Genomic DNA, 14,780 nt, shown 5'->3' on the forward strand with positions numbered 1-14,780 from the left:
AAATGAATGCAGGCTCGATGGAAATTTGTTCGGATAAGTAGAATAAAAAGAATGCAAGTCATGGGAGGAAAGACTTTGTGTTTCAGTTGTTGCATCCATCATGATTCATGCATGCAACTGCGTAAAAAGTTCTACTTATATACTTTGCTTCTTATTAGCAGTATTGTGCACGTGTTGTATACGACCGTTGAGATTGTTAATGGTGGTTGAGGTTGTTAGAATGGTTAAGGAATTTGTTAGGCTTATAACTGATTCTAAGAGATGTATATAAACAGCTAATCTTGTGTACTCAATGAATGTATTGCTCTCATTAATAAACGTTGGCATATTCTTCTTCTTCTTCCTGATATCTTAACATGGTATCATACTGCCTCTCGTCATTGCTCTTATATTGTTGGCACATACGTCTCTACCAGTTGAGTACTGGTCCTATGCCATTGTTGCCACGGTTCAGTTGATCAATAAGATGCCCACCAAGGTGCTGCAAGGGTCTCTCATGTTGAGAAATTGTTGGGGAAGAAACCGAATTATAGTGACCTAAAGGTTTTTGGTTGTCAGTATTTTCCTCACTTGTGACCTTTTCAAGCTCACAAGCATGCATTTCGGTCTCAGCCATGCACGTATCTGGGTGTTAGTCCTCAACATAAGGGGTTTCAGTGCTTAGTAGCTGATGGGAGATTCTCTATTTCTAGACACGTTATTTTTAATAAGTATATATTTTCTTTTGCAGGGAAAGTTGTTTCAGTCAAGTTACATGTGGTCAAGGACCAGCAATCACAAGCTCTTGATATTGTGACCAATATTCAACAGCTGCCCGGTCTTTGTGTACAATGCAGTTATGGGGCAGGTTCATCGATGCATTCTAGTCGTACTGTTGTTCCTTGTATGGCTAGTGATAACACTATTAAACCTACAAGAAATATTAGTGTAAATTCCTTAGAAGAAGTTGCAGTTGAGTCTTCAAGTTTACCTGCTCCTACCAATGTTGCTGCTAATCCTAGTGCCAATACTGAAGGTTTGCATTAGGTTGGTGCACCCCGCACGAACTGTCATCCGATGCTCACAGGGAGCAAGTGTGGTATTTTTAAGCCTAAAGCTTACTCAAGTGTTTTTGATGAAGAAGTTCTTTCAACAATTAATGAAGCATTGCAATCTCCAAACTGGGCTGCTACAGTTCAGAATGAGTTTGATGCTTTGAAGAAGAATGAAAATTGGATGCTTGTTAAGTTGCCACCAGGATGAGTTGCAGTGGGTTGTAAGTGGCTGTTCAAGCTGAAGCGTAATCCATATGGCTCATTTCATCGATATAAGGCATGACTTGTTACAAAGGGGTTCTCTCAGGTTCCTGGACATGACTATCTAGACACTTTTAAGTCTGTTGTGAAGTTTACAACCCTTAATGTTGTTCTCTCTCTTATTGTGTCTAATAACTGGGAATTGAGGCATGTTGATATCAATAACGCATTCCTTAATGAAAATTTGAAGGAAGCAATTTTGCATGCAGCAACCTCCAGGTTTTGAAGAGATGGAAGCTGATGGTACACCTCTCGTGTGTAAACTGCAGAAAGCATTGTACGAGTTGAAGCAAGCTTCCCATAATTGGCATGCCAAGTTGAAAGAAGTGTTGCTTCAAATAAGGTTTCAAGTTTCCCGAGCTGATGTTTCTTTGTTTTTTACCAATGTCGGTACTGAACGTGTTTACCTTCTGGTATAAGTTGATGATATTGTTATTACTGGTTCGTCATCTTCTGCAATTGTTGATGTTGTGCACATGTTGCGTGACATTTTCCTCTTAAGGATTTGGGGTCTCTCAGCTATTTCTTAGGGATTAAAGTAAAACGACTTAATGGCTCATTGATGCTCAGTTAAAAAGAAGTTCATTTTGGAGCTTTTGGAGAAGGCGAGCATGAAGAATTCTGCACCATGTGCTACGCCTATGGTTCTTGCATCCAAATTGGCTAAGGATAATGAGTTACTTGCTGATTCTAGTATGTATCGAAGAATTATTGGGTCATTGTTGTATGTGTGTCATAGCAGACTGATATTACATTCAGTGTTGGAAAGGTCACTCAGTTTATGCATGCACCTCGCGAAAGCCATTTAGTTGCAGTAAAACGTATTCTTCGCTACCTTGTTTGTACTGTGGATTATGGCTTGTTGTTCTCGCCATCTAATTCAGGGTTGACAGTTTCAGCATTTGCAGATGCTGACTGGGGTGTAACTATCATTGACCGACGATCAATTTCTGGTTATGATGTGTTTCTTGGTAAACATTTGGTTGCATGGAGTTCCAAGAAACAAAAATATGTTTCTCGATCAACAATGGAGGCCAAATATAAGAGTTTAGCCGATGCTAAAACAAAAGTCACTTGGGTGAGTACACTGTTAGCTGATCTCGGGTTGAAGCAGCATGGGAAGTCGGTGATCTGGTGTGATAATGCAGGAGCTGTGGTAATGAGTGCCAATCAGATTTATCATGCACAATCGAAACACGTAGATCTTGATGTGCATTTCATTTATGAAAAAGGTGGTTGTTGAGTAGTTGTGTGTGAATTATGTTCCTGTAGCTCAACAAGTTGCAGATGGTTTTACTAAGCCCTTGTTCTAAGCATCATTTGAAGTGTTTTGTGAGAGAATCGGGGTGCAATTGTGTTCAAGACTAGAAGCTCAGATGAAGTAGAGGGAATATTAGTAGTATTGTGTACGTGTTGTATATGACCGTTGAGGTTGTTAATGATGATTGAGGTTGTTAGAATGGTTAAGGAGTTTGTTAGGTTTATAATTGATTCTAGGAGCTGTATATAAACAACTAATCCTGTGTATTCAATGAATGTATTGCTTTCATTAATAAAACGTTGGCCTATTCTTCTTCTTCCTGATATCTTAACACTTCTTAATTTCTTTTAGGGTGCCTAGTTGATGAAACTTGGAAAATATAAGGACCACTTTTAAAAGTATCCTCATTAAAGGAATTGAGGACACACTTGGCTTATGGGGCACCTGATGGTATGGGTGATACGGAGTACGAAGCTTCTGGTTATAGATAAGAGGCGTGCATGTTAACAAGGAAGGAATGCTTGTCATCAATTTAGAGATTGAAAATAAGTAAAACAAGAAACAAACCAATTGAAATCGGTCACAGAATGTCAGCAGAGACTATACATGACGGTTTGTTGCTTACTAGAATTTAAAAACTTGCCACGGAAAGGGATTAAGAGCAGCAAGAAGCTTGCTGGTCGAACCGTCTTTATCGGGCTCCAATCTTCCACTCATCACAATACCGAGCAAACGCTGCCGCCATTCGATTTTTGCTTGTTTTTCGGAGGCTGAAGCACTACCTTGATAGCCGCATCAAACACTGCCTTCACATTCTGAAGTAAAGCCAACAAGCAAGACAAAAGCGCCCTCAATAATAAATTTCTGCCAAGTTTACATGAATAACATGTTGAGAAATTTACCTGCTGGGTTTTTGAACTACACTCGATGTAGTAAGAAGACCCTATCTGTTTCTTTAACTCCTCTCCCTTCACAAATAAACAAAGCAAAGGCTATGTTGAACATACATGAAACATATTATCATTGAACAGAACAAAACATAATATGTTCAACATTTACCTGGGCTGTAGTAATTGGTATTGCATTAGGATGGTCATTGAGGAATTGCTCATCCTCCCGGAGATCTGCAGCAGCAAGGAGTCGCAAACACCACAGCATTGAATGAAATGGCAAGAATTTAAGAAACTCTGTTAGGCCATTAGCGAATCAAACCAATTGTAATCCAGAAATACAAAGATTTAAAGCACGTATAACGATACCATCATCGAGGGAACAAGAAACATCATACCGATCTTAGTTCCAACAAGGACGATTGGAACGCCAGGTGCATAATGATTTAATTCAGTAATCCACTGAAACCCAAAGCAAGAAAACACATGATCACAGCATGGATAATGTGTTATAGACATCTTATGCTGCACAAAATTATTATCACAAAGGGAAGAAATCGAAAGATTAAACCTTCTTCGCAATATTTTCGTAACTAGCCTTGCTGATGAGAGAAAATGCAAGAATAAAGACATCAGCACCACGATAGCTCAATGGTCTCAGTCTATTGTAATCCTCCTGACCTGTTCCAAGGCAATGATTTCAAACCACAAGCAAGAAAGAAACAGAACTCAATAAAAAAGGAGAGATTCTATAAGTTATTTGAAAATTACCAGCAGTATCCCATAAGCCTATGTTGACAATGCTGCCATCAACGACGATATTCGCACTGAAATTGTCGAAAACAGTCGGGACATAGTCCTGGTACCATAAGAATTCCAAACGCAAAAAGTTAGCAAAAAAGAAAACCAGTGTCCAAGACAACCTAACAACCAACACAGAGTATAAAGCTCCGTTCTTGGTTCATCGGACATGATATTCCTACATGGAATGAAAAAACAATGGAGCAATTTCAAAGTTGATGAAATATTAGATAACTCGAACATCAATTTCAACCAACTCTTTGCAATACCAATAACACGTACTACGATCATGCAAGAAAGACCCGACCATTGAGGGAAAAAAGGATAAGAGAGGGAAAAAGGTTCACCGTAGGGAAAGTGTTGCTTGTGTAGGAAATCAGCAAGCAGGTCTTGCCAACGGCACCGTCGCCGACGGTGACGCACTTAATGAATTTTGCGTTGCTCATTTTTTTCTTTCTTTCAGAATATATCTAATCGCCTATAGCTTTATTCTTCTCCAAATCTTGAAATTCGTGTGTTTCTCCCTACAATCTGGTGATTTTCTTTCTTAGATATGCTTCACGCTCAATTAGTTGTTAAAGAGAGAATGAGATCCACAGGCTTCATCGCTTTGTCTTCCCGAAGCAAATCCTAATGGGGAAAGATTAATTGAAAAGTGCGCAGTGAGTGAACAAAGAGAAAATGGAGTGAGGGAGAGAAAAAAGAATGGCGCAAAATTGGTAAGATGAGAGCGAAAAGAGGCGCGAATTACAAATGCCTATAACAAGCTCTTGCCACCTCCATAACAACTCCTTTTCATCATTTACCACATAAATTCTACCATTATTTCTTTAAATTTCAATAAGCTTTATTTTTTTAGTTTGAATTAGAATACGACTTTTTCTTTTCATTTCAAATCAAGCAGTCCGCTTTTCTGTGTAAAATTTGAATTCACTATATTTCAAATAAAATCATAAATGGTTTTTTAATCATTACGAAGTTTCAACATACAGGAGTATAATTTGAATGTAGTTTATCTTGGGACACGACATATTCATGTATAAAATTTTAATGCTAAGACTTGGTTTATAGACACTGTCAACTTTGCTCGTTAGCTGTTCATGGCTGCCTATTTCAACTACCTTTCCTTGTTCCAGCACCACGATGCTGTCGGAATTACGAATCGTCGATAACCTGTGCACTACGACAATTGTGGTACGGCCTTCCATGAGGGTATCCAGAGCCTCTTGAACTAATTTCTCATATTCCGTGTCCAATGCACTAATGGCATGGAAGGATTCTTCAGGATTGCTCTAGCAATCGCCACTCTCTGCTTTGGGCCTCCAGATAACTGGACTCCTCGATCGCCGACATTGGTATGGTATCCTTTAGGCATTCGGCTGACGAATCGATGAGCATTGGTTGCTCTTAGTATCTCTATCTCTGATTCACCCTTCTTCCCAGACTTGATGTTTTCGTATATTGTGGTGGAGAACAATGATGGCTCTGACTCATGTTGAATTAAACTCATTCTCAGTCGTAGAGACCTCAGGTTTAATTTCTTGATACTATAGCCATCAATCAGCACTGCCCCGGAAACAGGATTGTAAACTTGCATAATTGGTGCGATCGCAATGCTTTTCTCTGATCCACTTTGTCCAACTACGGCTAGACTCTTTCCAGCTGAAGTTTTAAGGTTTAAGTCCTCAAAAATGGTTACATCATGTCGCATTGGGTACTTGAAACTAACATTTTTGAACTCTGTCTCTTTTATTTTCGGTTACTGTTGGGAAATTAAACGAGTAATTTCCTATAACCAGATTAGTGAGAATGCACAATAAAAGCGAAATAATAACACTCGAAATTGATAACGGAGTTCGGCCAATTATACATACGTCTCCATACTGCTGTAGATCTTTTACTTAAGGGAGAAAATTTATAGGTGTTTACAAAAAACACTCACAACTCACAACCCAATTACACCCTGAAAATTGCTCTCAAGAAAACTCTCTAATTTCTTTAGTATTGGGAGAGAGCTACAATGATTTGGGATAATTTTGAAGCTAAATAGGTTAGGGTATTTATAGTTGAAGCTTAAGGACTAATTTTGTAAATACCCTAAAGTACAAGGATTAAATTCGGTAATTTTCCCTTGCCAAATTTGGTAATTTTCCCTTGCCAAATTTTTAACAAAATCTGCTCCTTTTTTACCAATGCCATTCGGTGCATTAATGCACCGAAAGAAACTTTGATTTTCAACAATCTCCCACTTGAAGATTGATTTTAATCTATCTTCACACCTCGATCAATGCAACAACATTTATGGTCTTGTTACTCTAGCATGCCAATTGAAGTTGAACACAACTTCAGTTTGTCCGTAGTGACCGTCTTTGTTAACATGTCTGCCGGATTTTGAGCTCCACTAATCTTTTCAAGTTTCAAAATCCCATATTCCAGAAGAGACTGGATAAAATGATATCACAATTGTATGTGTTTCGTCCTGGAATGAAAAGACGAATTCTTCGCTAGATGGATAACACTTTGATTGTCGCAATACAAGACATTGTTTTCTTGTTTCTTGCCTAACTCTTCCAAGAAACTTTGGAGCCAAGCCATCTCCTTGTTGGCTTCCGTAACAGCGACATATTCTGCTTCAGTTGTGGAGAGAGCAACTATCTTCTGTAGTTGATAAACCCAACTCACTGTGGTACCTCCTAGAGTATAAACATACCCTATAGTGCTTCTTCTAATGTCAATATTTCTGGCTAAGTCAACATCTACATAGCCTGTCAGTATCATATCTCCACCTTTGAAACAAAGTGCTTTGTTTGTGGTACCCCGCAGATATCTGATGATCCATTTGACTGCTTCCCAATGTACCTTGCCCGTATTATTCATGTACCTATTAAAAACTCCCACTGCTTGAGCAATATCTGGTCTAGTACAAACCATGACATACATCAGACTTCCAATTGTTGAGGCATAAGACACCTTCACCATGTGTGCACATTCTTCCTCCATCTTTGGTGACTGTTCTTTGGAGAGTCTAAAATGAACACCTAAAGGTGTACTTACTGGTTTAACATCTTGCAAGTTGAACCTGAAGAGTACTTTTTTGATGTACTCAGCCTATGATAACATCAAATTCCCTGACTTTATGTCTCTCTTAATCCTCATCCCAAGATTTGTAGCGCCCAGATCTTTCATTGCAAAATGCTTCGACAATTTTTGCTTCAAGTTTATAATCTCTTGCATGTCTGAGCCTGCAAAAGCATGTCATTAACGTATAACAATAAAATAATGAAGCTTTTGTCGAACTTCTTGATGTAGCAACAATGATCTGCTTGGCATCTGGTAAAACCACATCTATCCATGAAGCTATCGAACTTCTTGTACCACTGTCAAGGAGCTTGTTTTAAACCATACAAGTTATTCTTCAACCTGCATACCAGGTTTTTCTTGTCTGCCTCTATGAAGCCTTCTGGCTGCCTCATATAGATTTCTTCCTCTAAATCACCATGAAGGAAATATGTCTTTACATCTAACTGCTCAAGATGTAGATTCTCTACAACTATAATTTTCAACACCAGTCTGATTGTAAACAACTTCACGACTGGAGAGAAAATTTAATTATAGTCAATACATTCTTTTTGCTGAAAACCTTTGACAACCAATCCTGCTTTGTAGCATTTGCTCCCATCGTGCTCTTCTTTCATCCTATAAACCCACTTGTTATGGAGTGCTTTCTTGCCTGGTGGTAATTCAGCTAATTCTCACGTCTGATTTGACATAAGCGAGTCCATCTCATCTTTCATGGAAGACTCCTACTTAACTGAATCTTCCATCTGCATTACTTCATCATAGCACTCTGGTTCACCATTGTCAGTCAACAACGAGTAGTGCAAAGAAGGCGAATAACGCTGGATTGGTTTAGGAATTCTGGAGGAGCGTCTCAGTTCTGGTGTGCCTGGTTCTTCTTGAACTGCTTCAGGATTGATCTGAACATCATTTTCAGAAATCTCCTCAAACTCAGCAAATTCCTTTGTTTCAGCTTCAGTATTGAAGCTACTTGATTCTATGGTTGACCTGTCTTTGTACATCATATTCTCATTGAAAATGACATCTCTGCTACTGATGATCTTTCGATTTTCATAGTCCCAAAATCGGTAACCAAATTCATCACCTCCATAACCAACAAAGACACATTTGTTGGACTTAACATCAAGTTACTTCTTTTAGCAGAATTTATGTGTACATAAGAGATACAACCAAACACTCTTAAGTGTGAAAGGTTTATTTCTTTTCTATTCCAAAATTCCTCTGGTATTCCACCATCCAAGGGAAATGAGGGACCACGGTTGATCAGATAAGCTGCAATGTTGATAGCTTCAGCCCATAGCAATTTGGGCAAGCCGACATGTATCCTCATGCTTCTGGCGTGTTCATTCAAAGTTCTGTTTAAGCACTATGCTACGCCATTCTTCTGCGGTTTCATGGGAACTATTGTCTCCATCTTGATCCCATTATTTGCGCAAAATTCTCTGAATCTACTATTTCTGTACTCTCCTCTATTATCATACCTCAACCGCTTGACTTTCAAACCAGTCTCATTTACCACTATGGCCTTCCATTTTCTGAATGTATCAAAGACTTCTGATTTCTTCTTTAGAAAATAAACCCACACCTTTCTTGTAGAATCATCGATGAAGGTGACATAATATAGTGAGCCTGCAAGAGATAGAACTGGAGATGGTCCTATCGAAACGATTTTTTTCTTAAAAAGTGAAAAAGTGATATTTTGAAAACCACATTAATTCTTAATTATCCTCTTTCAATCGATTTTTAATTTAAAAACAAATGTGATTTAAAAGACTTATCGTTTCAAAAAATTTTGAATTTCCTTTACGATCGAAAAAATACGGTTCGAAGAGTCGCCATCAATCCTTGATTAGGGTATGATTGGGCACCCAAAAATGTATTGTCATTTTAAATAAAAATTAATTTTAATTAAAACAACAAATTGTGCTCTGCGTTACAAAAAAATGAGTTCGGAGTTGGTTACGTGTGGGGAAGGATTTGCACCCCCACAGTGCCCTAAATCGGTACCTAATCGATTAATTAACGTCTTTGCAATGAACTTTACAAATTCAAATTTAATTTAATTCTTGATCCCGTAAAACAAAAAAATGTGAATTTTACAATATTCAAAAACACCCAAAATAGATTAAATTAAAATTACCGAGTCGTTTTAGAAAGATAAAGAATGTTCGATTATTTAAAAATATCGAGACCATATCTTATATGAGTTGTAACAACATTTTCTCGAAAGATTTAAATAAACTAACATTTCCTTTTCTTTCTTTCCCAAATTTTAAGTGACGAATCAATTTTTTTAGGTTTTACTTTCGGGATACATTTTTAATTTAAAATCGTCAAAATGACCCTCTAATGAGTTAAGACAAGCCACTTAAGATAATTTTAAATTAAAAGGGTATTACCCTTAGTCTGATTATGTATGTGTGTCGAGTTGTGCACGTGAGGCTATCATGCAAAATTTAATATAAAAAAGGATTATCTAATTAATAAACAACCTATGTGTACATGCATACATATCATCATCATTCAAACATATAAAGCATACATTCGAAATGAACCCTAACTAACTATATATGCATACACATAAACACTTAAACATGGACTAAAATGTAAAGAAAACTAATTTAAGGTTAAAACATAAATGACATAAACATCATACTATTGTAAAAATGATAAAAAATTAAAAGAACTTAAAATACATGTGACCAAATTACAATGGAAATGTAGATCTGATGCTAAAATAACAAACTGTACAAGCATTGAGTCATGATACAAAAGTAATAACATTCCAGACACCAAGGTTATAATTTGTCCATTAACAAACAGAGGATTAAAACGTAAAAATAACTAAATAGGAGGAGCTTGAGCAAAAATATACCGAAATAATAAAACATGGAAACTAATCTGGAAAATAACAACATTAGGACAAAAAACCAAATTCGAAAGCAGTCCCACAAGTGACCAAAGTGAAAATAAGCACTAAACCTATAAAGACAAAAAAATAATTTTACCTGAAAGTTTCAGCGACTAAATACTAATTTAACCAAAAACTCTAATATATAACCTAAATAAAAACAAACCTAAACTAATTTACCAAAATACACGGCTGACTCTCATCTTCCTCTCTATTCTTATGTCCTCATGAACGACGCTCTCTCCACTGCTCAGGTAATGAATCAAACCCTCTTACTTTTAATTTCTCTTTTGTTACAATGAAACACGACTATGATTTTTAAAATGATGAAATGTTGTTTTGAATCTTTGTTTTTGTATTTGCTTCGCTTACTCAAAAGTGGATAACACATTGTTACATTCCCTCCTCGGCTTTAGACTCTAAAAAAATAAGACTTCCAAACCTAAACCGAATCCCTACCATGACCACATAACCTCAACGGCACGACCGAAAGCTTTGGGGAACCCCTCCTAACGGCGAGAGCTATTCTTTTCAAATGTAGATAATCACTCGCTCTCCTCTATTTTATTTTGGTTTTGTTAAACTAAATCTCACCTTTTTCTTGACAATGAAACCAACGCAGAGAACAAATGGAGTCAACAAGACTCCACCCGTGTTTGGGTAGTTTAGGCAAGTCCTAATCCCTCTCAAATTTTAGTTTTAAATAAAATCGCACACACACAAAGAAAACGAAGAAAAAGCGAACTGAAAAATAAAGAATTAAGGGAGAATTCCTAAAAAAATACATGTACCTTTATTTCTTTCTCTATTCTTGAATTATGAGCTTACACTATTTTTCCTTTTGTATCCCTTTACACTATGAAATGGCCAATCTACTCCTAGTCTTCTCCCTTTGGTTGCATTTTTCCTTTTTTCTGTGTTTTTCGTTGGTTTTTCTTTTCAATCGTCTCTTGTTCTCTTTTTTTCATGTGCTATCTCCTTTTTAGTTTCTAGTGGTTATCCCTAAAACAACCCTTTTCAGTTATTTAATTCCTATTCATAGACTAGGAAAATCAAAACCCCATTTTGTTTATGTTAACTCCTGATAACCATTTTTTTGGTTTTCCAGGGAGTATTCACGTGGGCTGGAGCTGCTCTGCAGGGTCATTGGGCTTGAGTTGGACCTTTAACTGGTTTGGGGTTGGGTTAAATTGCCATTGCTTCGGGTCTGTTCCGGCTTAACCCAAGACAAATCGAGTATCTACAGTCCCCATACATCAGTATGGACCAACTCTAACTTTTTAGCCTTGGGAGTCTTGCCAATCTTTGCAAAACTTACTTTCTTTTGTTTGCCGAAGATACAATCCTCACATAGTTCGACATCTATACTCTTTAGATCTGACAGCTTCCCTTTTGACGAAACTGTCTTCATCCCTTTCTCGCTCATATGGCCAAGCCTTTGGTGCCATAGGTTTGATTTTCTATCGGCATCTTCTACTACAATGATATTCTCTAAGTTTGAGGTTACATAGAGAGTACCAGTCTTCTTACAGGAGCAATGACAAGTGCTCATTTGGTAATCTTTCATTCACAGCCTGAAAAGGCTGTACAATATCCTTCTCCATCAAGCTGTCTTATAGAAATCAAATTTCTTTTGAGGTCAGGAATATGTCTCACTGCTTTCAGCATCCAGGTCGTTTAGTTTGGCAACTTTAATTAGATGTCTCCTTTTATGACGATCTTCAAGGTTTCATCATCAGCTAGATGAACCTTCCCATGATTTCTTGGAATGGGGTGGTATGGAAAGATACCCCTAAATCCAATATCCATGATTCAATCGGACTGTTGATGCTTAGAATCATGGCATCACATGTTTCCTCTCTCGTGTTGGTAGATTCCTGTGTGCGGTATCTTTCTTCGGTGCTCGACAATCTCTTTTAAAGTGACCCTTCTTGCTGCAATTATACCAGTTAAAATATTTCTTTCCCGTTCTTGATTTTCCCGTTCTAGATTTTGATCTTCCACTATTTGGATTTCTTTATGAAGTTCTCCCTCTAGACTCCGTGTGCAAGGTTGAGGAGCTTGATGCTTCACCCGATTCTCTCCGTCGAATTTCTTCACTCAATACCAGATCCCAAACATAGTCAAATTTCAATTTACTGTTTCTCGACGAGCTGCTGGCTGCTATAACAGTAGCATTCCAACTGTCTAGCAGAGATGATAAGAGAATTAAAGCTCGAACTTCATCATTGAATTCAATTTTCACGAAACTCAACTTGGTTGTAATTGTGTTGAGTTCATTTAGGTGTTGAGCCACTAATGCCCCTTCCGCCATCCGTAAATTGAATAATCGCCTCATCATGTGAACTTTGTTTGAGGCCGATTGCTTTTCATACATACTGGAGAGAGCCTCTATAAGACCCATCATGGTCTTTTCCTGTGCTATTTTGAAAGCAATATTGCAGGATAACGTCAGTCAGATAACTCCGAGGGCTTGTCTGTCGAGAAGAGCCCAGTCTTCATCCTCCATGCCCTCTGGTTGCTTTCCTGAGAGAGGTTGATATATTTTTTTTGGTACAGAAAATCTTCAATCAGCATCTTCCAAGAGCCAAAGTCTGCACCATCGAACTTCTCAATTTTCACCTTCCCTTCATATACAGCTATCGCTCCCACTTGAATCTGGCTTCTTTTGGATCATTTCTGACAATTCCTACGAACCACCGTGAATATTAACCTCATAGAAAAACTGACAAAATTCACCACCAAAAGCTCTGATGTCAGTTGTTGGGAAATTAAACGAGTAATTTCCTAATAACCATTTAGTGAGAATGCGAACTAAAAGCAGAATAATAACACCCAAAATTCATAACGGAGTTCGGCCTATTATGTCTACGTCTCCAGACTGTTGTAGATCTTTTACTAAAGGGAGAAAATTTACAGGTGTTTACAAAAAACACTCACAACTCACAACCCAATTACACCCTGAAAATTGCTCTTGAGAAAACTCTCTAATTTCTCTAGTATTGGGAGAGAGCTAAAATAATTTGGGATAATTTTGAAGCTAAATGGGTTAGGGTATTTATAGTTAAAGCTTAAGGACTAATCTTGTAAATACCCTAAAGTATAAGGACTAAATTTGGTAATTTCATTTCTAAATTTTCAACAAAATCTGCTCATTTTTTACCAATACCATTTGGTGCATTCGGTGCATTAATGCACCGAAAGAAACTTTGATTTTCAACAGTTACCACGCCGAATCATTAGGTTCTATTTATGTCTTCCTGTGGAGAATCCCAAAAGCGGACCTAGTGTTTGCGACAACTTCACGATATCTGGTGTGAGAGCTAGTGTTTCTTTCACGACCAGTGCTTTGGTTATCAAAACCATAAAGGACTTCATGATGTCTCTGAAGTTAGATTTGTTTTGCTTGATTAACACTGATGCATACCAAAGGCCAAGGGCGCAAGAACATAACGCAATGAGCTGAGATACACCATATCTGAAACTCAGAATATGACCTCGTAAGAATGCTTGTTTATTTGGTTGGTTTAGTTATGAATCAAACTTTATCGATATCTGGTCTTCGACTCCAAATGCAACCACATTTCGAATGTTAACAAGCGCTTATCGCACCATATAAGTTGCTGGAGTATGTATGGCTATAACTCTCTCTGAATCATGGTTTCAAATTACGGACCGAAAACGCGATAACGGCCGTGATATTACGGTAGCACCGCTGTCCGAAATCGATTTTCATGATTTTTGCGGTGAGTAACAGATTCACACCAATAACGGTATGTCGCGCCCGCAATTTAACGATTAACGGTGGATTGAGTCGATCACGGGACGCTATAAGCGTTATTCCAACTATAATTTTTTCTTTGTTTTAAAAAATGAAAGGTCGGGAAGGAGGAAGGGGGAGTTGAGAGTGAAAGCATATTTTTTTTGTTTAAGACAATGAAATAGTAGGAGGAGGAAGGGGGAGGACCGAATGGGAGAGTTGAGAGTAAAAGCAAAAAAAAAAAAAAAAAAATAGACAATGAAAGGTCGGGGAAGGGGAGGGAGAGTTGGTTTATTTCTTTTATTTTTTAAAATATTTTTTAAAATATAATTTTAAAGGATATATTAATTTGACATCCCTCCCACTTTTAGAATTTATAATTTAATATCTAGTTTAAAATGTAAACTTAATTTTTAGTTAATTTAGTATTAATTTCAGTAATCTAAATTTATGCAATTTAAATTTTACAATTTTATTTTAATTATATTTAATTTAGTCATTTTAGGGTAAGTTGTACGACATTTAAAAAAATTCACGACTGCGATACCCTCAATGACCACAATAACATCCGTTATGTCTGCAACCATGATAAACGCGATACGATCGAAAACGTAACCGCGAACGCTATTTAAATATATACTCTGAATCCCTTAAAAAACATATGTTGCAGTTTTAAAAGGAACAAGTATAAAAAAACTGGAATAGAAGGCCTTCAGTGTCATTGATAATTGAAGTAATCAAAATAAGTGGTCTTTAGACATTATCCCCAGGGACATACGTAGAA

General features: G+C 37.3%; 1 protein-coding gene across 1 annotated transcript; it reads right to left on the minus strand.

Moving 5' to 3' along the window:
- Positions 1–3,614: 3,614 nt before the first annotated feature.
- LOC120113462 (rac-like GTP-binding protein RAC1) lies at positions 3,615–4,693 on the minus strand. Its single transcript, XM_039134619.1, has 4 exons — positions 4,595–4,693; positions 4,218–4,305; positions 3,845–4,127; positions 3,615–3,680 (listed from the first exon to the last, which is right to left on the minus strand). The coding sequence occupies exons 1-3, from the start codon at positions 4,691–4,693 to the stop codon at positions 4,012–4,014; spliced, it is 303 nt and encodes a 100-aa protein (XP_038990550.1). The 3' UTR covers positions 3,615–3,680; positions 3,845–4,011.
- Between the last annotated feature and the right edge of the window lie 10,087 nt (positions 4,694–14,780).

This window comes from Hibiscus syriacus, unplaced genomic scaffold (assembly GCF_006381635.1).
Source record: "Hibiscus syriacus cultivar Baekdansim isolate YM2019G1 unplaced genomic scaffold, ASM638163v2 tig00110209_pilon, whole genome shotgun sequence".
NCBI lineage: Eukaryota > Viridiplantae > Streptophyta > Magnoliopsida > Malvales > Malvaceae > Hibiscus > Hibiscus syriacus.